The 22,500-nt window shown below is 45.5% G+C and overlaps 4 protein-coding genes across 6 annotated transcripts in view; 1 reads left to right on the top strand and 3 right to left on the bottom strand.

Annotated features, from left to right (window-relative positions):
* Window positions 1-2,825, top strand: part of LOC110003786 (vesicle transport protein SFT2B) — an 8,144-nt gene extending 5,319 nt beyond the window's left edge. For both annotated transcript variants that reach the window (XM_065952042.1, XM_065952041.1), the window contains 4 exons: window positions 1-304; window positions 1,330-1,461; window positions 1,579-1,673; window positions 1,748-2,825. The exon at window positions 1-304 is cut by the window's left edge and continues 1,229 nt beyond it. In XM_065952042.1, coding sequence (XP_065808114.1) covers window positions 1-304; window positions 1,330-1,461; window positions 1,579-1,673; window positions 1,748-1,876 — 660 coding nt within the window. In that variant the 3' untranslated portion in view covers window positions 1,877-2,825. The remainder of the gene's footprint in view (window positions 305-1,329; window positions 1,462-1,578; window positions 1,674-1,747) is intronic.
* Window positions 2,826-2,971: 146 nt separating this feature from the next.
* On the bottom strand, window positions 2,972-5,532 carry LOC110003783 (frizzled-7-like). The gene has a single exon (XM_020659342.2). The coding sequence runs from the start codon at window positions 5,271-5,273 to the stop codon at window positions 3,597-3,599; it is 1,677 nt and encodes a 558-aa protein (XP_020514998.2). The 5' UTR covers window positions 5,274-5,532; the 3' UTR covers window positions 2,972-3,596.
* Window positions 5,533-6,844: 1,312 nt separating this feature from the next.
* On the bottom strand, window positions 6,845-14,304 carry cdk15 (cyclin-dependent kinase 15). 2 transcript variants are annotated; one of them, XM_065952039.1, is made up of 13 exons: window positions 13,998-14,304; window positions 11,768-11,914; window positions 11,596-11,690; window positions 11,203-11,282; window positions 10,733-10,827; window positions 10,576-10,638; window positions 9,105-9,228; window positions 8,643-8,763; window positions 8,389-8,482; window positions 8,252-8,315; window positions 8,037-8,085; window positions 7,736-7,878; window positions 6,845-7,634 (listed from the first exon to the last, which is right to left on the bottom strand). In XM_065952039.1, exons 1-13 carry the CDS (start codon window positions 14,184-14,186, stop codon window positions 7,522-7,524), a joined length of 1,377 nt encoding a protein of 458 aa, XP_065808111.1. In that variant the 5' UTR covers window positions 14,187-14,304; the 3' UTR covers window positions 6,845-7,521. The 2 variants fall into 2 exon arrangements, with proteins under 2 accessions (XP_065808111.1, XP_065808112.1); XM_065952040.1 differs by lacking the exon at window positions 6,845-7,634 and having other exon boundaries at window positions 7,828-7,931.
* A 4,746-nt stretch (window positions 14,305-19,050) lies between these two features.
* ftcd (formimidoyltransferase cyclodeaminase) overlaps window positions 19,051-22,500 on the bottom strand; it is a 6,459-nt gene continuing 3,009 nt past the window's right edge. Inside the window, exons 6-14 of the mRNA XM_020660794.3 lie at window positions 22,471-22,500; window positions 22,094-22,225; window positions 21,352-21,413; window positions 21,126-21,252; window positions 20,881-21,042; window positions 20,765-20,808; window positions 20,541-20,679; window positions 20,352-20,447; window positions 19,051-19,266 (exon numbers count right to left, since the gene is read on the bottom strand). The exon at window positions 22,471-22,500 is cut by the window's right edge and continues 108 nt beyond it. Of these exons, the coding sequence (XP_020516450.1) occupies window positions 19,183-19,266; window positions 20,352-20,447; window positions 20,541-20,679; window positions 20,765-20,808; window positions 20,881-21,042; window positions 21,126-21,252; window positions 21,352-21,413; window positions 22,094-22,225; window positions 22,471-22,500 (876 nt within the window). The 3' untranslated portion in view covers window positions 19,051-19,182. The remainder of the gene's footprint in view (window positions 19,267-20,351; window positions 20,448-20,540; window positions 20,680-20,764; window positions 20,809-20,880; window positions 21,043-21,125; window positions 21,253-21,351; window positions 21,414-22,093; window positions 22,226-22,470) is intronic.

Raw genomic sequence — 22,500 nt, 5'->3', positions numbered from 1 at the left:
ACCAGGACTGAGACCGGATCTGAGACCAGAGTGGATCTGGGTCAGAACATCACTTTAAACTGCTCCTTCACAAACCAGGACTGCTTCTGGTACATGGAGGTCCACAGCGGGTTCAGGAGCTGCATCAGCCGCACACTGGCGTCAAACCACAGTATCTACTTCATATCTGATTGTAAGAATAAATACACGGCCATGACAGGAAACAGACTGCTGATTACAAACATCACAGCTGATGACTACAGGAGATATTTCTGTGGAAAGCAGCAGAATAGCGATGCAGTGGACACTTTCCTTCTGGTCCCAGGTAAGACCCTCCGGTTTTCTGATATGTGATGTTTTTTGAAGCTGTCTTCAGAGCCCTCGTCTCATACCAGAAGAGTTTGAACTTTAAGAAAAACTGTTTAGTGTCTCTGTACATCCATGTTCTCCTAAAGCGACCACACGAGGAGGAAATGTCGGCTCCGCCCCTTTAGGGTAAGGGTAGCGATAAGTAGGACGATACAGATCGGTTATGTTGGTACCTTTCCCAACGTCTGACACTGGAGACGCCAATAAAGGCGTCCTGGACCGGAGCGACCCATTGGTGGTCAACGTGTGGTCATAAATCTAATAAAATCACACAAACAGGAAATGATATCAGAGAGACAGATAGGGACTGACTCACTTCCTGCTCGGCCTCGTCTGTTCTCTGTTCTGCAGAATTTAAAATTCAAGAGCAGGAACTCAGTGAGCCACCACATGACCACATGACCACATGACCACATGACCTCTTCTGAAGTGTCCTTCCTCTCGAGCTGCTGTTAAACCACATCCTGATCCTGAACCAGCTCACCTTCAGAGACTTGTCATCTTTAAATGATAATAGAGCGCTAACATCATAGAAAGACAATGCAGCTCTTGTTCTTCCTGTCCTCATTAGACACCTACAGCTAGCTTAGCTTAGCATAAAGCCTGCAGTGTGCCTCTAAAGCTCACTGAGTGAGTGTTCAAGTGGTATAAATCAAGTAAAGAATGAAATCAACAGGTCGTTTGTTTACGGGGGATTGAAGTGTTCTACTGTACCTGCAGAGAAACAGGCAGAAAATATCACCATGGTAACAGGACAAACAGCTGTGTGAACGAGGAGCCTATCAGCTCTCTCAGCTGTATAAACAGCTGACAGTCGTTAATCAGATGTTTAATCTGGACATCAAATTATGTCACAGGTAAACGGCGAGCTGTTTCCCTTTGTTTCCAGTGTTTATGCTAAGCTAGGCTAAGCACCCATTAGCAGCCATGAGATCAGATCTTCAGTCTCTTTGTTCATCTTTCACTTCATTTTAATTTCAGATGATCCTAAAGCTCCGCCCCCTCCGCCCCCAGACGGTCACCAACCACAGACGCACGCCTGGAGTTTGAGTCTGAACGAGCTGATCATGTACATCTCCATCACGCTGAACATCCTCCTCGTCCTGGTTACAGGTGAGTCAGTCTGAACGTCAGACCATGTTTGGTCCATTGACGTCTTATTTGAAGCTCATGTTTGAAATCTTTCAGGTGAGGGGAATCAAACCGTGTCTCCTGATGTTCTGTTTGCAGGTTTGCTTTGTAAATTACTCTGTTTGAAGAAGTGCTGCAGCGAGCAGGTGTCTGAGCCCTCACCTTTCACACCTGAGAACCCTGAGAGCCCACAGGTGAACAAACAACAGACTTTTGCCCTGCTGATGCTAATGCTACCTGTGCTAATGCTCGTCTTTCTGTGTTTCAGTATGAAGAGATCCAGCTCAACGCCCACAGAGCGCCCCCTGCTGCTGATCTTTCTCGGGACGATATTTACTCCAAAGCTGGATTTCCTCAGCCCACACTGCGTCCACAGAGACACCTGACAGCTACCTGACACCCATTCTGTTTGTACTGTTCTTTAGACCAGTTAGAGAGAAGACCTCTGCTGCATGACCTAAATGTAAATGAAGCTTTTTTTCTCAGATATGATCTTCAACCGTTTACTTCAGATTCAGCTCAAACCTCAACATCGTCCCACTCACTTTTAGACTTCCTGTTAGAGCTGCTTAGTTACCATCTTTGGACCCTCACACTGAGACAAACAAATACGAAAGCTTCGTCTGTTGTTTGGATTCAAAATTTAAAGCACGTAAAGGTTATAAACCACAGAATCGTCTGCATATAGAGAAACCACACATCTCTTAATCAAGTTAGAAACTCAGACTTAAGTGTTATTAAAAAGAAGTGAAAAGCGTCCTGACCTCAAACACCTTCCTCACCCCTCCTGAAGAACACAGATGTCAGTTGGAGATGTTTGAGACGCACTGTGGGCGTTTACAGATCTGATTCAATCTGGTCGGTTGTCAGACGGTGGGAGGCGGCTCTTCACCCTCCATAAACAAATCTCTCAGCAGATTTAACCTTTAAATACTTAAATCTTATATCACTTTAGATTCTCCACCGTGAGGAAAGATAAACAGGTCTCACTCTCTCAGTAAGAATCTTTATCTAAGGAAGTGACCATATTTGGAAAAGCGCCACCAACTTTTCCAAATATTTGTGATTAACTGCGATGAAATTCAGACTCTCATGTTGTTTTTATTGTGAATGCTCATATGATGATGGCGATGACATTGCGATGTATAGTCCCGCCCTAATGTTCAGTTCAGATGTGAAGGAGATATAAAAGTGTACGTCAGGCCAGAGCAGAAGTGGAGCATCTGATAGAAGTAAAAAGCATGAGGTGCAGTAGAACGACAGACACAGTGAAGCTCGTCTGTAATCACGGGTAATATGTGTCAGATATTAATTAAGAAACTTAAAAATAAAACTGTCACAAACCACTTCCTGTTTCTGTTTCACACCTCAGTCTGCCATAAAAAAAACTGGTCAAAGTTGATAATAATCAAAAGTTGTGTCTGTGTGTGTGTCTCTGTGTGTGTGTGTGTGTCTCTGTGTGTGTGTGTGTGTGTGTGTGTCTCTGTGTGTGTGTGTGTGTGTCTCTGTGTGTGTGTGTGTCTGCGTGTGTGTGTGTGTCTCTGTGTGTGTGTGTGTCTGCGTGTGTGTGTGTGTGTGTGTGTCTGCGTGTGTGTGTGTGTCTCTGTGTGTGTGTGTATGTGTGTCTCTGTGTGTGTGTGTGTGTGTCTCTGTGTGTGTGTGTGTGTGTGTGTGTCTCTGTGTGTGTGTGTGTGTGTCTCTGTGTGTGTGTGTGTCTGCGTGTGTGTGTGTGTGTGTGTGTCTGCGTGTGTGTGTGTGTCTCTGTGTGTGTGTGTATGTGTGTCTCTGTGTGTGTGTGTGTGTCTGCGTGTGTGTCTGCGTGTGTGTGTGTGTGTCTGCGTGTGTGTGTGTGTGTCTGTGCCAGACATAAACACCAACTCCCATGATGCTTTGAGGAAAAGAAAAAACATCAGAGTGACTTTTCACCAAAACGTAAACGTTGATTTAAATCTAGTCCAAATCAAAGGATCCATCCGTCCACACCTGTTTGACTCAGTTAGCGATATGAAAAGTAGAAGAGAAGCTCGCTCCTCTCAAGCTCCTCCCACTTTCCAAACAATAGCAGAGTTGGTGCAACCTGCTTTTCTTGACCTCCTTTTAGAGGTCACATGTCCTCCTCACACTGTTGTCTCCCCCTGCTTGTTGTTGTTGTTGTTGTTGTTGTTGTTGATCAGTCTTTTATAGAACTGCCGCCATGACTGCAACGTCTTCCCTGACCACACCCAGAAGCCGGAGGTGATCCCGGCCATCATGGTCATCAGGTACTTGATCATGAACACGGTGAAGTCGGGCGTCAGTGGTTCAACGTTTCCGTCGGGGCACGGCACTGCAAAGCGTTTGCACGTCTGCAAGCGCCACGTAATTTCCCACTGTGGCCGGAACGCCTGCTCGTACAAGTAGCAAGCGAGGGTGATGCTGGCGGGCACTGTGTACAGCACGCCAAACGCTGCGACCCGCACCATCAGCTTCTCCAGCTTCTGCGTCTGAGTGCCTTCATGCTTCATGACGGTGCGGATACGGCAGAGCGACACGAAGCCCGCCAGCAGGAAGGAAGCGCCGATGATAAGGTAGATGAAGAGCGGCGCCAGGACGAAGCCCCGCAGAGCGTCCACACTGTAAATCCCCACGTAACAGACGCCGGTCAGTAGGTCGCCATCCACCTGCCCCGTCGCCAGAACAGTGATGGTTTTCACTGCCGGTACCGCCCACGCCACCAGGTGAAAGTACTGGGTGTTGGCCTCGATGGCCTCGTGACCCCACTTCATGGCGGACGACAGGAACCAGCTGAGTGACAGGACGACCCACCAGGCGGAGCTCGCCATGCTGAAGAAGTAGAGCACGGTAAAAAGAAGTGTGCAGCCCTCCGTCTTGGTGCCCTGAGACACCGTCCTGTACCCGTCCACTCTGAACTGATCCACACACGCCACCCTGTCCTGCAGCAGGACGCCCACGCCATATGTGGCTGCCACCATGAAGTAACATCCGGAGAGGAAGACGATGGGCCGCTCCGGATAACCAAACCTTGTCGTGTCCAGCAGGAAGGTGAGCACGGTGAACAGGGAGCTCACACAGCACAGGACTGAACAGACCCCGACCCAGAGCCGGACCAGCTTCAGCTCCTCCTCCCCGAAGAACATCAGGCCGCCGGGCCGGGTCGCCTCACACGGGGCACCACAGTCCTTCGCCCCCAGGAAGTGGTAGTTTAGGTAGGCGGGTACCTGGAGCTGCAGGGGGCAGGAGAAGGCCCGGTTGGTCCGGACGTACAGTGGTGGGGTTACGAGGTCCTGGATGTTTGGGGTGGGGTCTAACGTGGGATCGTCAATGCCGGTCGTGTTCCGACCCACACAGATCTCTCCCGAACCGTGGACCGGGAAGTTTTCACAGCGCAGCCTCTCCGGCCACGGGAAGCCAAACTTATTCATGAGCGCTTCGCAGCCGCACCGAGCACGCTCACACAGAGCCCTGCAGGGGGGGAGGGCCTGCTCCAGGACTGTGCACACGGGGGCATACAGCGAGCACAGGAAGAAGCGCAGCTCGGCTGAGCACGCCACTTTAACCAGCGGGAAGAACTGATGCACCTCCAGCCCCGCTTCCTCCTGGGAGGAGTGTCCCAGCAGGGTCGGCAGGATGGTCAGGTTGTAGGCGAGCTCGCTGCACAGAGGGATGGAGACGGGCTGACAGAGGCCGTGCTCTGGGATGGGGACCCCCCCATCAGACTGAGAGGAGAGGGGAGACAGGAGGAGGGAAAGAAGGAGGGTCCAAACGCTCCTCCTGATCCTCCACATTGACATCATGGACGACTCACAGCACGCAGGAAAAAGAGTCAGTGAAGAAGAAAGATGTAGAAGACAATAAAAAGTCTCCCTGGATCCTCTCTCTCCTCACATTCAGACTCCTCCTCAATGATCCCCGCCCCATTCCACAAAAACACACACACTCCCTGTTATTCTTCTCTCCTCCAATCAAATGAGAGAAGTCTGTCTGGTATGAACATTCTTTTTATATCATTCAACTAGTTTGACTAGAAATAGTACAGGTGTCCCTCACTCAGGTGTCCCTCACTCAGGTGGTCCTCACTCAGGTGGTCCTCACACAGGTGTTCCTCACTCAGGTGTTCCTCACACAGGTGTTCCTCACACAGGTGTCCCTCACACAGGTGTCCCTCACACAGGTGTTCCTCACACAGGTGTTCCTCACTCAGGTGTTCCTCACACAGGTGTCCCTCACTCAGGTGTCCCTCACACAGGTGGTCCTCACTCAGGTGGTCCTCACTCAGGTGTTCCTCACTCAGGTGTCCCTCACTCAGGTGTCCCTCACACAGGTGGTCCTCACTCAGGTGTTCCTCACTCAGGTGTCCCTCACTCAGGTGTCCCTCACACAGGTGGTCCTCACTCAGGTGGTCCTCACTCAGGTGTCCCTCACTCAGGTGTCCCTCACTCAGGTGTCCCTCACTCAGGTGTCCCTCACACAGGTGGTCCTCACTCAGGTGTTCCTCACTCAGGTGTTCCTCACACAGGTGTCCCTCACTCAGGTGTCCCTCACTCAGGTGTCCCTCACACAGGTGTTCCTCACTCAGGTGTTCCTCACACAGGTGTTCCTCACACAGGTGTCCCTCACACAGGTGTTCCTCACTCAGGTGTTCCTCACACAGGTGGTCCTCACTCAGGTGTCCCTCACTCAGGTGTTCCACCTCTTTATAAACGGTCATTATTTTAAATATTATGTTTATTATGGCACAAGTGTCGCGATCATTGTTTCTGTTTTGTCTCATTTAGCACGTTAGCCGTAGCACGACGATGTGGTGAGCTTTGGCGAGCGACACGTGAAGTTTGACAGAAACACAATGAGATGAAAAATAACTTCTTCGGATTCTTCAGAGAGAACAAATCAAAGGCTTTTTGATTTATTAATGACGACGTTGGTTCATCTTCAAACAGATTTAAATATTCACAAACTCCTCCTCCTTCTCTTTTATCTCAACAATCCATCAAACATTCAAAAACATTTACACATCAACTTCTCAAAACAACTCGCCGACTACGTCTCTTTTGTTAGCATCTTGCACAAACATGCTTATGTGAAGCTTCATATGAGCTGAAGAGAGCTGGTGTTTAAAATACACAAAGAAGAGATTCTGTTTATTGTCGTCTCCAACAGCGTCTGGATGAACGGCAACACCAAACACATGAAGAAGAAAATACTCTCCAAACATTCAGAAAGAGCAGAGCTAACCAAAACTAGCTCGACTAAAGATCAAGGCAGTAAACGTGGACCTTACTTTGATTCAGAATCCTGCACGAGGTCTAAGTTGTGTAATTACGTTGTTATAAGGAGGTCATCGAGGAGGGCGGGGTCGGACCAACAAAAACCTTGGCAGCGTTTGTTTAAGAGGATGACGCTCCTCGATGCAACTTGTGATGATTAAAAACAATAAATGACAAAACGTTTGGCTTCTATGTTTGTGAATAAAACAACAATTATAATAGAAGAAATAGAATATATTTTAAAGAGTTTGTTTTAGACGTGCTCGGTAGATCGGTTATGAACTGGATACAAATAAAGAAAGATTCTCATATTTGTTGTGTTTTGTCGTCACTGTTCAGTCGATCTGAAAAGTTTTTATGTTTGTTTTTTTTACCCATGTCGTCCTGAAGAATTTGCAGTTTGTTTGGTATTTTCATAGAAATAAAAGTTTTCTTTAACAGGAAGTGATGAAGACGACGCTTGTCACCAGGGATCTTCATCACAACAAACATTATTCACTCATTATTCATGAACGCCGTCAGGGGAACTCAGCAGCCAAACACACCAAGAGAGCCTGATAAACACAGCTAACGTATGCTAACATATGCTAACAATGAGCGCAGAGGGAACATTTGATCTAAATCAACAAATAAACAGATTAAATCACATCAACATCACAGCAGCAGCACTTAGCGTCAGGCTTTAGCTCCATGCTAACAGTTCAGCTCGTCTGGTCAGGGTCTCAGTCTAATGAAGTCCTTTTTGTCCCCCGGTCGGTGTGCTAGGACAGTCGTCTGTTCACCAGAACTTGTTGGTGGGCAGCAGCGAGGGTTTGACCCTCCGTCCGGGCCGAAACACGTCTCTGACCTCCGTCTCCAGACAAACACCGGGAACTTTAAAAATGGACACAGCTGTAGAAAAAAACAGAGAAGAAGAGAATTAAATACCCACTGGAACTGTTAGCATGCTGCTACGTTAGCATATATTAGTTATTGCAGAATGGTGTTCTTACTGTCCCTCAGGTGCATGATGGGAGCAGGTAATGTGCTGAAGTACAGGTGCTGCAGTGCATCCTGTGCTGAGATCCGGTCTGCAGGGACCGCCTTCAGCATCCTCTGGACCAGATCCTCGGTTTTATACGGCAGCTGGTCCAACCTGACCCACAGAGACACAGCAGGCCACATGCTAACAATCAAGCATGCTAACTGCTAAATAGACAGTAGACATTAGCTTAGATCAATAACAGTGGGCTACATGCTAACTGCTAACACTAGCCATGACTGAAATAATGAAACAGATTTTTTTTGTCTCACCTTTTCCAAATGGTCCTGAACTGTTTGGGTTTGGAGACAAACAACGGCTCTGTGACACAAACAAACTGACGTTAACGTTGTTCACTAATCCTGATCCTCTGAGGATGAACCTGACAACTATAAATCTATAAAGAATACAAAACACAGTGCTGTAACATATTCCAAAACTGATCGAGGATTGGCTGTGGGACAGGAAGTGGGCGGGGTTTACTCACCTGGTTCGTAGTTTGGCAGTTGACTGATTCCAGGCCAGGTGTTCTCAGAGGGAACGCCCACAACCTGTGATGTCATGGCATTATTTAAATATAGAGTCAAATAAAACTTAAGAATAATACTTGGAACTCTTTCTCACCGCCCAGATCTTCTGAAGTTGTTCAAACACATCAGAGACTCCGGGGAACGCCGGCGCCCCCTGCAGCATCTCTATAAAGATGCAGCCAGCTCCCCTGATTCAAACACAAAACTTTATTAAAAACTCTCACAATCACATGTCAAAGGCTCTGATTGGCTGTCAGTCTATAAAACATAATCTAAGTCTCTCGAGAGCGTTTAAACACTGACTTTAAATGTCGACTCAAATATTAAATATCACGTTCATGTTCGGACCAGATATCCAGAGCTGTGGAGTAATCTGTGGAGCCCAGCAGGACGTCAGGGGGGCGGTACCACAGCGTCACCACCTCCGAGGAGAACGTCTGACTCGGGATGGACTTGGACCGGGCCAGACCTGAACCAGACAAACAGGTCCCCATCAGTCCGGAATCAAAACCACCAGGTGGTAAAAAACCACAAGTCGTCCAGCAGACAGAAACTTTATTAACATATCCGACACCTGAGACGCTGACAAACTTCATATGATTGGATCGTCTTATTTATGAATTAATTAATTAATTTTAAAATCAATTTGTAAGTTTTCAAACCACCGGAAATACTGACAACAATGAGATGTATCTGTTTATTATTGGACAGACGAGAGCTACGTGTGGAAGGGGCTACATGTGGGTGGAGTCATGTGCGGTAGGGGTCATATGTGGGAGGGGCTATAAGTGGGAGGGGCTCTGGTCTTACCAAAGTCGGCCATCTTGAGTTCTCCCTGGTAGCTGACAAGCAGATTCTGAGGCTTCAGGTCTCTGTGGAGGATCCTCCGACTGTGGATGTAACACAACGCCCGCAGCAACTGGAACATAAAGAGCTGCAACCAGGACAACAACAACAACAACAAGCAGGACAACAACAAAAATAAAAACAACAACAACAACAACAACAACAAGCAGGACAACAACAACAAGCAGGACAACAACAAAAACAACAACAAGCAGGACAACAACAACAAGAAGGACAACAACAAAAACAAAAACAACAACAACAACAACAAGCAGGAGGACAACAACAAAAACAACAACAACAACAACAACAAGCAGGACAACAACAACAAGAAGGACAACAACAAAAACAAAAACAACAACAACAACAACAAGCAGGAGGACAACAACAACAACAAGCAGGACAACAACAAAAACAACAACAACAAGCAGGACAACAACAACAACAAGCAGGACAACAACAAAAACAAAAACAACAACAACAACAACAACAACAAGCAGGACAAAAACAACAACAAGCAGGACAACAACAAAACCAAAAACAACAACAACAACAAGCAGGAGGACAACAACAACAACAAGCAGGACAACAACAAAAACAAAAACAACAACAAGCAGGAGGACAATAACAACAACAACAAGCAGGACAACAACAAAAACAAAACAACAACAACAAGCAGGACAACAACAACAACAAGCAGGACAACAACAAAAACAAAAACAACAACAACAACAACAACAAGCAGGACAAAAACAACAACAAGCAGGACAACAACAAAACCAAAAACAACAACAACAACAACAACAAGCAGGAGGACAACAACAACAACAAGCAGGACAACAACAAAAACAACAACAAGCAGGAGGACAACAACAACAACAACAAGCAGGACAACAACAAAAACAAAAACAACAACAACAAGCAGGACAACAACAACAAAAACAACAACAAGCAGGACAACAACAAAAACAAAAACAACAAGCAGGACAACAACCAATGCAGCAAAGACAAGGAAAAAACACAACAATGAAGACAACAGAAAATAGAAAAGGAAGATGACCACAACAGGTTCAAGTCCCGCTCAGCGCGTGTTCTGTGAGTGTGAACCAACCCTGATGTTGTGTGAGTGTGAACCAACCCTGACGTTGTGTGAGTGTGAACCAACCCTGATGTTGTGTGAGTGTGAACCAACCCTGACGTTGTGTGAGTGTGAACCAACCCTGATGTTGTGCGAGTGTGAACCAACCCTGACGTTCTGTGAGTGTGAACCAACCCTGACGTTGTGTGAGTGTGAACCAACCCTGACGTTCTGTGAGTGTGAACCAACCCTGACGTTGTGTGAGTGTGAACCAACCCTGACGTTGTGTGAGTGTGAACCAACCCTGACGTTGTGTGAGTGTGAACCAACCCTGACGTTGTGTGAGTGTGAACCAACCCTGACGTTGTGTGAGTGAAGTCCTCCGGGGTGTTGGCTCATGTACTCTGACAGATCCGTCTGCTGCAAAAAAACAAACATAGAAGAAGAAACATTGAGAGTCCTCACTGCAACAACAGCAGTGCCCCCCGCTGGTCAACCTCCACATGCTCCTCACCACGTATTCAAAGACGAGCGTCAGAGACTCTCTGGTGTGGATGATGTCATGGAGGACCACAATGTTGGCGTGTTTCAGACCTTTGAGCAGAGAGGCTGGGCACGCACGCACGCACGCACGCACGCACGCACGCACGCACGCACGCACGCACGCACGCACGCACGCACGCACGCACGCACGCACGCACGCACGCACGCACGCACGCACGCACGCACGCACGCACGCACGCACGCACGCACGCACGCACGCACGCACGCACGCACGCACGCACGCACGCACGCACGCACGCACGCACGCACGCACGCACGCACGCACGCACGCACGCACGCACGCACGCACGCACGCACGCACGCACGCACGCACGCACACACACACACACACACACACACACACACACACACACACACACACACACACACATTAAAAACAAACAGATCTGCAGTGAAGAATAACTGTTTTTGTGATAATACCTTCTCTGATGGCGGTGAACGGCACGCCCTCCTCCGTCTTCATACGAATCACCTTCAGAGCCACCAGCTGCCCGTTTATCCTCCAAACATTTACCAAAATAAAGTTTCAACTTCCTACACTGTTAAAAAGTGACACGATACACGGCACAACAGGTGTAGAACAGGTGTAGTCAGGTGTAGCCAGGTGTAGTCAGGTGTATGCAAAACAGGTGTAGTCAGGTGAAGTCAGGTGTAGTCAGGTGTATGCAGAACAGGTGTAGTCAGGTGTAGTCAGGTGTATGCAGAACAGGTGTAGTCAGGTGAAGTCAGGTGAAGTCAGGTGTAGTCAGGTGTAGTCAGGTGTATGCAGAACAGGTGTAGTCAGGTGTAGTCAGGTGCATGGGGCGAACTGACCTGCTGATTCCTTTGTAGACGGAGGCATATGCTCCTTCACCCAGTTTCTCCAGACTGACGTAGGAATGAGCCGCTCCAAACTGAAGACCGGGTTTCTGAGCACAGAGACAGGAAACACTCAGACTCAGGGTCTAGGACACGCCTACAAATGATTGACAGGTGGTGTTCTGACCCAGGCAATGTGGTCCTGGCAGCCATTCCCTCCCAGGGGGTCGCTGTTGCTGCGCCCTCGCTGAACTCGGTACCGTCGGACCTGCAGGGTGTGGAACCAGTGGGGCTGGGACCCTGAGGGGTAGGACTCAGACTGGTCCAAATCCAGCTAAGACAGATAGAGACCTGATCAACAGGACCGCCTTAAAACCTTCAAAGTTACATTAAAAACCTCCTTAAAAAGGTTAGTCCAAGAGGAGTAAAGTTAGTCCAAGAGGAGTAAAGTTAGTCCAAGCGGAGTAGAGTTAGTCTTAGAGGGGTAGAGTTAGTCTTAGAGGAGTAGAGTTAGTCTTAGAGAAGTAAAGTTAGTCCAAGAGGAGTAAAGTTAGTCTTAGAGGACTAAAGTTAGTTATAGAGGAGTAAAGTTAGTCTTAGAGGAGTAAAGGTAGTTATAGAGGAGTAAAGTTGGTCCAAGAGGAGTAAAGTTAGTCCAAGAGGAGTAAAGATAGTCCAAGAGGAGTAGAGTTAGTCTTAGAGGAGTAGAGTTAGTCTTAGAGAAGTAAAGTTAGTCCAAGAGGAGTAGAGTTAGTCTTAGAGGAGTAAAGTTAGTCTTAGAGGAGTAAAGTTAGTCCAAGAGGAGTAAAGATAGTCCAAGAGGAGTAGAGTTAGTCTTAGAGGAGTAGAGTTAGTCTTAGAGAAGTAAAGTTAGTCCAAGAGGAGTAGAGTTAGTCTTAGAGGAGTAAAGTTAGTCTTAGAGGAGTAAAGGTAGTTATAGAGAAGTAAAGTTAGTCTTAGAGGAGTAGAGTTAGTCTTAGAGAAGTAAAGTTAGTCCAAGAGGAGTAGAGTTAGTCTTAGAGGAGTAAAGTTAGTCTTAGAGGAGTAAAGGTAGTTATAGAGAAGTAAAGTTAGTCTTAGAGGAGTAGAGTTAGTCTTAGAGGAGTAAAGTTAGTTATAGAGGAGTAAAGTTAGTCTTAGAGGAGTAGAGTTAGTCTTAGAGGAGTAAAGTTAGTTATAGAGGAGTAAAGTTAGTTATAGAGGAGTAAAGTTAGTCCAAGAGGAGTAAAGTTAGTTATAGAGGAGCAAAGTTAGTCTTAGAGGAGTAAAGTTAGTTATAGAAGAGAAAAGTCAGTCCAAGAGGAGTAAAGTTAGTTATAGAGGAGTAAAGTTAGTTATAGAGGAGTAAAATTAGTTATAGAGGGGTAAAATTAGTCTTAGAGGAGTAAAGTTAGTCTTAGAGGAGTAAAGTTAGTTATAGAAGAGTAAAGTTAGTTATAAAGGAGTAAAGTTAGTCCAAGAGGAGTAAAGTTAGTTATAGAGGAGTAAAATTAGTCCAAGAGGAGTAGAGTTAGTTATAGAGGAGTAAAGTTAGTCCAAGAGGAGTAAAGTTAGTTTTAGAGGAGTAAAGTTAGTTATAGAGGAGTAAAGTTAGTCCAAGAGGAGTAAAGTTAGTTTTAGAGGAGTAAAGTTAGTTATAGAGGAGTAAAGTTAGTCCAAGAGGAGTAAAGTTAGTTATAGAGGAGTAAAGTTAGTTATAGAGGAGTAAAGATAGTCCAAGAGGAGTAAAGTTAGTCCAAGAGGAGTAAAGTTAGTCCAAGAGGAGTAAAGTTAGTTATAGAGGAGTAAAGTTAGTCCAAGAGGAGTAAAGTTAGTCCAAGAGGAGTAAAGTTAGTTATAGAGGAGTAGAGTTAGTCTTAGAGGAGTAAAGTTAGTCTTAGAGGAGTAAAGTTAGTCCAAGAGGAGTAAAGTTAGTTATAGAGGAGAAAAGTTAGTCCAAGAGGAGTAAAGTTAGTTATAGAGGAGTAAAGTTAGTCTAAGAGGAGTAAAGTTAGTCCAAGAGGAGTAAAGTTAGTTATAGAGGAGTAAAGTTAGTTATAGAGGAGTAGGGTTAGTCTTATAGGAGTAAAGTTAGTTATAGAGGAGTAAAGTTAGTTATAGAGGAGTAAAGTTAGTTATAGAGGAGTAGAGTTAGTCTTATAGGAGTAAAGTTAGTTATAGAGGAGTAAAATTAGTTATAGAGGAGTAAAGTTAGTTATAGAGGAGTAGAGTTAGTCTTATAGGAGTAAAGTTAGTTATAGAGGAGTAAAGTTAGTTATAGAGGAGTAGAGTTAGTCTTAGAGGAGTAAAGTTAGTTATAGAGGAGTAAAGTTAGTCTTAGAGGAGTAAAGTTAGTCTAAGAGGAGTAAAGTTAGTCTTAGAGGAGTAAAGTTAGTCTTAGAGGAGTAAAGTTTGGGAGTTAAAGGGTTAATGAATACCTCAGCAGGCGGGAGGGATGATGAACTCTTGCTTTTTTTAAAGTTGAGCTCCCTCATCATCTCCTCCTCGTCTCCTTTGCTCCTTCCTTTGCTCCTTCCTCTCTCCTCCTCCTCGTCCTCCTCCTGTCCACAGCAGCACCTCCTCACCCACCTCCCGGTCTCTGAAACCCACCGGGACAAGTCCTCCATCTTTTCTTCTTCTTCAGTCTCTCCTATCTCTCTCTCTCATGACTCAGATGGTTCAGGACGAGCAAACAGGGTCTCATGACCATCTCTCATTCACAACAACAGGGTCCATTCAACAGTGTGTGTGTGTGTGTGTGTGTGTGTGTGTGTGTGTGTGTGTGTGTGTGTGTGTGCTGCCCTCAAGTGGTCACTGACTGCTACTACAACATATCCCATGAGTAGAGTTGAACAGTGTAGCTCTAAATCATATTACAGATGATGCAGTGTGAAAACTCCAGTGTGGATCTGTCTCAGCTCCTCCATCATACTTGATGTTCTTCAGTTTGGACTGAACCACCAGGAAGTGGATGTACATCTCAGTCAGGGTCTTGGGCAGCTCTCCTCTCTTTCTGGTCTTCAGCACATCCTCCAGAACTGTAGCAGTGATCCAGCAGAAGACTGGGATGTGGCACATGATGTGGAGGCTTCTGGATGTCTTGATGTGGGAGATGATTCTGTTGGCCTGCTCCTTATCTCTGAATCTCTTCCTGAAGTACTCCTCCTTCTGTGGGTCAGTGAACCCTCTGACCTCTGTCACCATGTCAACACACTCAGGAGGGATCTGATTGGCTGCTGCAGGTCGTGTGGTTATCCAGAGGCGAGCAGAGGGAAGCAGGTTCCCCCTGATGAGGTTTGTCAGCAGCACATCCACTGAGGTGGACTCTGTGACATCAGTCAGGGTCTCATTGTTTTTAAAGTCCAGAGGAAGTCGACACTCATCCAGACCATCAAAGATGAACACAACCTGGAACTCTTCAAACCTGCAGATTCCTGCTTCTTTGGTTTCAGGAAAGAAGTGATGAACAAGTTCCACCAAGCTGAACTTTTTCTCTTTCAGCACATTCAGCTCTCTGAAAGTGAATGGAAATGTGAACTGTACGTCCTGGTTGGCTTTGTCTTCAGCCCAGTCCAGAGTGAACTTCTGTGTTAAGACTGTTTTCCCGATGCCAGCCACTCCCTTTGTCATCACTCTTCTGATTGGTTCATCTCTTCCAGGTGAGGCTTTAAAGATGTCTTCTTGTCTGATGGTTGTTTCTGGTCTGTCTGGTTTCCTGGATGCTGTTTCAATCTGTCTGACCTCGTGTTCATCATTGACCTCTCCAGTCCCTCCCTCTGTGATGTGGAGCTCTGTGTAGATCTGATCCAGAAGGGTTTCCTGCTTTAGGAATCCCCTCAAACACACACTGGAACTTCTCCTTTAGATTAGACTTCAGTTTCTGTTGACAGATTTCAGGACTTTCTGATGAATGCATAAAGAGTTCGATTGATAAGTTACAAATAAAGAAAAAGAAAGTATGACAACACTGATCGATCAGCCATAACATTGTGACGTCAACATTTCATGTATATTATTTGGTTACAGAGTAATACTTAAATGAAGAAACTTCAGTGTCTGAGCACTTTCTCATACCCATCTTGGAATACCAAAAGGGTACATACATTTGCTGACACTCATAACGACTCGAAATTTTGATGATTTAAGACTGTCATTTAATTTACCAAACTCATCTTTTTTCTTTTACCTCCAACTGCGTGCATCCATGAAAGCATATGGAGTACCTTGGAACTCTCCACTTACCAGGCATCCTTTGCATTCCATCTTTGCCCCAAATGGGCAGAATAAAGGTGTGGTTTCTCAGATATACTCACTCTTCCAGACAACTTCCTATAACGAGTTGCCTATTGCACGGTATGGGCTGGCGACTTGAAACAATATGTTGGAGAGATTAAGCCTGACTGGAAGAGGATATGGTCCTCGATTGTTATTGCCTCGAGGAACCCTGATCACCAACTGATTCATTTCAAACACTCAGGACGTATCTAACTCCAAGAAAGGCTTATCTCATAAAACGACTGTCATCCCCAAACTGCACATTGTGCACAGAAGGACTCACAGGTTCCTGTATGCACATGTATTGGGAATGCAGGGATGTTAAATCATTTTGGGGTGAGGTTTGTGATATTCTATCTGATGTACTGGGTGTACCTGTGCCATGCTCTCCCGCTTTGCTGCTCCTGAATGATTCAACCTCATTAAAATTAACATGTATAAATACACGTATTCTTTTAACAGGCATCACTGCAGCCAAAAAGATGTTGGCTTTATGCCCACACGCAGTCACAAAAAAACAGTGGATTAACACATATATTGATATCATTGGTGTGGAGCTGTCAGTGGCAAGAGTGCATGGTGCTGCAGCTGTCACCATCTCAGCATGGGAATCAATGCTAGAAAGAATTAACAAACTGCTGTAAGCGCTATATTATTACTTTATCTTTCATCTATGCTCTGGAATCTGTTTCCCCTGCACACAGTATTTATTTATAATAGAGACCTATGGGGTGGGGAGGGAGGGAACACCACAAGGTTTATGTTTCACTTTTTTGTCTGTATTTTTATGATTGTTGTAACTCTGTCTGTTATAAAAGGAAATTAAAAAGTTGATCACAAAAAAAGAAATAGTCTATGCAGGAAATATTACAGATTAATATCAATAATTAACGGATATAAAAAATGTATGTCAACCACAAACAGCATTCACAGAGGCAGACAGGTGAGAGTCTGTAAGAGATCATTTCTTCAGGAGTCAGAATTCAGTTTTTAACTTCTATGAATTATGAACTAATTTAATTTAATTTAATTTAATTTAATTTAATTTAATTTAATTTAATTTGTTTTTAAAACACAAACAGTCACAGAAATATAACACACATATTTCAACACTGAGTCGTGTACAAACTCTTTTTATCAAAATACTCTGAAACGATCGTGATGACGTAACACCGGATGTGGCGCTAGTTTAGCGGGAATTAGCATATAAATATTAGCTTAGCCTGCTCGACATTACTAACAGCTAATCCAAACTCCCGAAACAATGTCTCAGTTTATCATGCTTCACACAGTCTGTTCCCTCTCTTAACGTCTTAAACTTTTGACTATAAACACTTATTTCACACTCGTAAAGTTACTAGCTTTGTATTTAGCAACCGGATGTGTTTCTATCGGCGGCCGCCATCTTGAAACACATCCGGGGCAACAAACAAACAAAATCCACGTCTGTTGACGTCATAATTACAACTAAAGCGCTGATAAAACATGTTACTGTTGTTAATCCCCAGGATGTTAATCACAGTCAGCTTACCTGTAGGAAACACAGGTACAGATGTAACACTGAAACTCCTTCATCACGTACTGACTACTTCCGGTCTACCGGCTCGTGCTGCTCAGTGTTAGAGCGCCCTCTCCTGGCGGGGGGTCTGTGTACCTCCCCTAATGAATTCATAATTACCTCTCCTGGCGGGGGGTCTGTGTACCTCCCCTAATGAATTCATAATTACCCCTCCTGGCGGGGGGTCTGTGTACCTCCCCTAATGAATTCATAATCACCCCCCTCCCCCTCAGGTATCATCTTTTGAATCTTCTTCCTGAATTCCTCTGACTGACAGGACGTCAACAAACCAGTTTTTAAACTTTCATATCATTTTATGACAAATTTAATATTTCTTCTTTTAATGAACAGAGAGAGACACACTGAGACACACCTGAGACACACTGAGACACACCTAAGACACCTGAGACACACTGAGACACACCTGAGACACACCTAAGACACCTGAGACACACCTAAGACACCTGAGACACACTGAGACACACTGAGACACACTGAGACACACTGAGACACACCTAAGACACCTGAGACACACTGAGACACACCTAAGACACCTGAGACACACCTAAGACACCTGAGACACACTGAGACACACTGAGACACACCTGAGACACCTGAGACACACTGAGACACACCTGAGACGCACTGAGACACACCTGAGATACCTAAGAGACACCTGAGACACACTTGAGACACACTGAGACACACCTAAGACACCTGAGACACACTGAGACACACCTGAGACACACTGAGACACACCTAAGACACCTGAGACACACTGAGACACACCTAAGACACCTGAGACACACTGAGACACACTGAGACACACCTGAGACACACTGAGACACACCTGAGACACACTGAGACACACCTAAGACACCTGAGACACACTGAGACACACTGAGACACACCTGAGACACACTGAGACACACCTGAGACACACCTGAGACACCTGAGACACACCTGAGACACCTGAGACACACTGAGACACACCGAGACACACCTGAGACACACCGAGACACACCTGAGACACCTGAGACACACTGAGACACACCTGAGACACCTGAGACACACTGAGACACACTGAGACACACCTGAGACACACTGAGACACACCTGAGACACCTGGGACACACCTGAGACACCTGAGACACACCTGAGAGAAACTGAGACACACCTGAGACACATGAGAGACATTTAGACACACCTGAGACACACCTGAGATACCTGAGACACGCCTGAGACACACCTGAGACACGCCTGAGACACACCTGAGACACGCCTGAGACACACCTGAGACACACCTGAGACACATTTAGACACAACTGAGACACCTGAGAGACATTTAGACACAACTGAGACACAACTGAGACACAACTGAGACACGCCTGAGACACACCTGAGACACGCCTGAGACACACCTGAGACACACCTGAGACACATTTAGACACAACTGAGACACCTGAGAGACATTTAGACACAACTGAGACACAACTGAGACACACCTAAGACACACCTAAGACACCTGAGAGACATTTAGACACAGCTAAGAGATTTTAACCTTTTCTTTTGGATGCTAATGTTAGCTTAGCACAGCATGCTAATGTTAGCTTAGCACAGACACAGCATGTAGAGAATCAGTTAATCAACAAGTTCTGATTATTTTAAATCAAGTTTTTAATGTTTGAACTCAGACAGATCAACTTTAATCAACTACAGCTCCCAGAGTGCATTGCATTAGAATCATCCAATCACAGGACATCAGAGGAGAAGTAGGAGCTGTTTGTTGTTTCACTTCCTCTCGTCTGCAGCGAGGAGGATGGCGGCGGTGCTCTCCTTCGCCTCCTGCAGCAACGCTGCTGCTCTCTTCAGAGTCTGCAACACACACACACACACACACACACACACACACACACACACACACACACACACACACACACACACACACACACACACACACACACACACACACACAATCTCTGTGAGAGGACTCTCAGGATGTTTGTTGTTGTTGTTGATGTTTGTTGATGTTTGTTAATGTTTGTTGTTGATGTTTGTTGATGTTTGTTAATGTTTGTTGTTGATGTTTATTGTTGATGTTTGTTGTTGTTTGTTAATGTTTGTTGTTGATGTTTGTTGTTGTTTGTTAATGTTTGTTGTTGATGTTTGTTGTTGATGTTTGTTGATGTTTGTTAATGTTTGTTGTTGATGTTTGTTGATGTTTGTTGATGTTTGTTAATGTTTGTTGATGTTTGTTGATGTTTGTTGATGTTTGTTGATGTTTGTTAATGTTTGTTGTTAATGTTTGTTGATGTTTGTTGATGTTTGTTAATGTTTGTTGTTGATGTTTGTTAATGTTTGTTGTTAATGTTTGTTGATGTTTGTTGATGTTTGTTAATGTTTGTTAATGTTTGTTGTTGATGTTTGTTGATGTTTGTTGATGTTTGTTGTTGATGTTTGTTGATGTTTGTTGATGTTTGTTAATGTTTGTTGTTAATGTTTGTTGATGTTTGTTGATGTTTGTTAATGTTTGTGGTTGATGTTTGTTGATGTTTGTTGATGTTTGTTGATGTTTGTTAATGTTTGTTGATGTTTGTTGATGTTTGTTGATGTTTGTTAATGTTTGTTGATGTTTGTTGATGTTTGTTGATGTTTGTTGTTGATGTTTATTGTTGATGTTTGTTGTTGTTTGTTAATGTTTGTTGTTAATGTTTGTTGATGTTTGTTGATGTTTGTTGATGTTTGTTGATGTTTGTTAATGTTTGTTAATGTTTGTTGATGTTTGTTGATGTTTGTTGATGTTTGTTAATGTTTGTTGATGTTTGTTGATGTTTGTTAATGTTTGTTAATGTTTGTTGATGTTTGTTGATGTTTGTTGATGTTTGTTGATGTTTGTTGATGTTTGTTGATGTTTGTTGATGCTTGTTGTTGATGTTTGTTGTTGATGTTTGTAAACATACGGCCATCTTGAATTCTTGGTCTGTGATGTCCTTGAGGTTGATCGTCACGTTGTAATACGCTCCGAAAACCGCCGTCTCCAGAGCTTTAGCCGCCACCTGAGCACGCACATTCAAATGTAAACAAAAAGAAAAGCTCAGCTTGTTTATGAGACAGTGGTGAAAAACAAACAAACAAACACTTTGAGTCACCTGAGCGTCCGACTTGCATGCCACGTTTCCGTAAACGACCATTTCTTTAAGAGACGGCCACAGAACGTTTACACGCTCCGCCAACGCCAGAGGAACGCCGACCGCGCCTTGCAGACCGTCCTGCATCGCAGCCTCACGCCTGACAGAGCACAGGTCAAAGGTCAAAGGTCACAGGTCAGAGGTCAAAGGTCACAGGTCAAAGGGACCTGATTAGAAACATTTACCTTTTCACTTCCTCCTCAGTTTTCTTGGGCATCTTCAGCGCCGCCTGAAACAGGAAGTCATTTTAATAAAGAACGCTCTGATTATCACGGACAGATGGCGTGGAGCGTCTTCTCACCATGTAGCTGCTGAAGGCGGTGGAGTCGGCGTCCACCATCAGCAGCAGGTCGTTCATGGCCTGGTGAAACGGTGGAATCAGCCTCCTCATCACGCCGTCCAGGTTGTCAAAGTGTCTCTTCCCGTACGTCATCTGACCCACCATGGCGCCCAACGCCGCCCCCTGCAGGACGCACAACACACCGTGTGGTCAGGATGATGAAGAGGAGGTCTTTAACTTAAGCTCCTCCTCCTTTGTTTTCATACCAGAGCAGCGACGGCAGCAGACACCGACCCTCCCCCGGGCGCCGCCGTCCGAGCGCCCACGCTGTGAACAAAGCGCTGCAGAGACAGAGACACCAGCTGAGCGTCCTCCTGTGACCTCACCATGTACCTGCACAGGTAACACACACACACCAAAGACAGGCGGCCATCTTTGTTACTCACTGTTTATCAAATCTGAAACTTTAATGAACGTTTAAAAGTGACTCACTCGATGATTCTCTCCATCGGCTGAAACGGAGAGAGAGAGTCCAGACCCAGTTTACTGATGACCTGCACACACACACACACACACACACACACACAGAGACACACACACACACACACACACACACGGACACACGGACACACACACACACACACACAGAGACACACACACACACACATTAACATGATGTGTGTGTGTGTGTGTGTGTGTGTGTGTGTGTGTGTGTGTGTCTCTGTGTGTGTGTGTGTGTGTGTGTGTGTCTCTCTGTGTGTGTGTGTCTCTGTGTGTGTGTGTGTCTCTGTGTGTGTGTGTGTGTGTGTGTGTGTGTCTCTGTGTGTGTGTGTGTGTGTGTGTGTGTGTGTCTCTGTGTGTGTGTGTGTGTGTGTGTGTGTCTCTGTGTGTGTGTGTGTGTGTGTGTGTGTGTGTGTGTGTGTGTGTGTGTGTGTGTGTGTGTGTGTGTGTGTCTCTGTGTGTGTGTGTGTCTCTGTGTGTGTGTGTGTGTCTCTGTGTGTGTGTGTCTCTGTGTGTGTCTCTGTGTGTGTGTGTGTGTCTCTGTGTGTGTGTGTCTCTGTGTGTGTGTGTGTGTCTCTGTGTGTGTGTGTGTGTCTCTGTGTGTGTGTGTGTGTCTCTGTGTGTGTGTGTGTGTCTCTGTGTGTGTGTGTCTCTGTGTGTGTGTGTGTGTCTCTGTGTGTGTGTGTGTGTCTCTGTGTGTGTGTGTCTCTGTGTGTGTGTGTGTGTGTCTGACCAGTCGGACTTTATGCTCCTCCTCCACGATGAAGAGTCCGTCTGATTGGATGAAGTCGTCTGCAGCGTGCAGCAGCGCCTTCAGAGGAATCAGACCGACGATCTGCGAGCCGACCACGGGCAGCTTCAGCTCCTGACATGACAAACCCAATGTGAGGTACAGGTGTGTGTGTGTGTGTGTGTGTGTGTGTGTGTGTGTGTGTGTGTGTGTGTGTGTGTGTGTGTGTGTGTGTGTCTCTGTATGTGTGAGTGTGAGTGTGTGTGTGTGTGTGTGTGTGTGTGTGTGTGTGTGTGTGTGTGTGTGTGTGTGTCTCTGTATGTGTGAGTGTGAGTGTGTGTGTGTGTGTGTGTGTGTGTGTGTGCGTGTGTGTGTCTCACCTGGGCGTCTCTGCACACTTCCTGGTACAC

This window comes from Labrus bergylta, chromosome 24 (assembly GCF_963930695.1).
Source record: "Labrus bergylta chromosome 24, fLabBer1.1, whole genome shotgun sequence".
In the NCBI taxonomy this organism is placed as follows: domain Eukaryota; kingdom Metazoa; phylum Chordata; class Actinopteri; order Labriformes; family Labridae; genus Labrus; species Labrus bergylta.
This window is presented reverse-complemented; position numbering and strand designations above follow the sequence as displayed.

Excerpts from the sequence above, each read along its gene's own strand:
- LOC110003783 (XM_020659342.2), bottom strand. The coding sequence starts at position 5,273 with ATGATGTCAATGTGGAGGATCAGGAGGAGCGTTTGGACCCTCCTTCTT.
- cdk15 (XM_065952039.1), bottom strand. The coding sequence starts at position 14,186 with ATGGAGGACTTGTCCCGGTGGGTTTCAGAGACCGGGAGGTGGGTGAGG. Across the intron at positions 11,691-11,767 it reads GCCAGGACCACATTGCCTGG|AAACCCGGTCTTCAGTTTGG; the intron begins GTCAGAACACCA and ends CTCTGTGCTCAG. Across the intron at positions 9,229-10,575 it reads TTCACTCACACAACGTCAGG|CTCTTTATGTTCCAGTTGCT; the intron begins GTTGGTTCACAC and ends TCCTGGTTGCAG.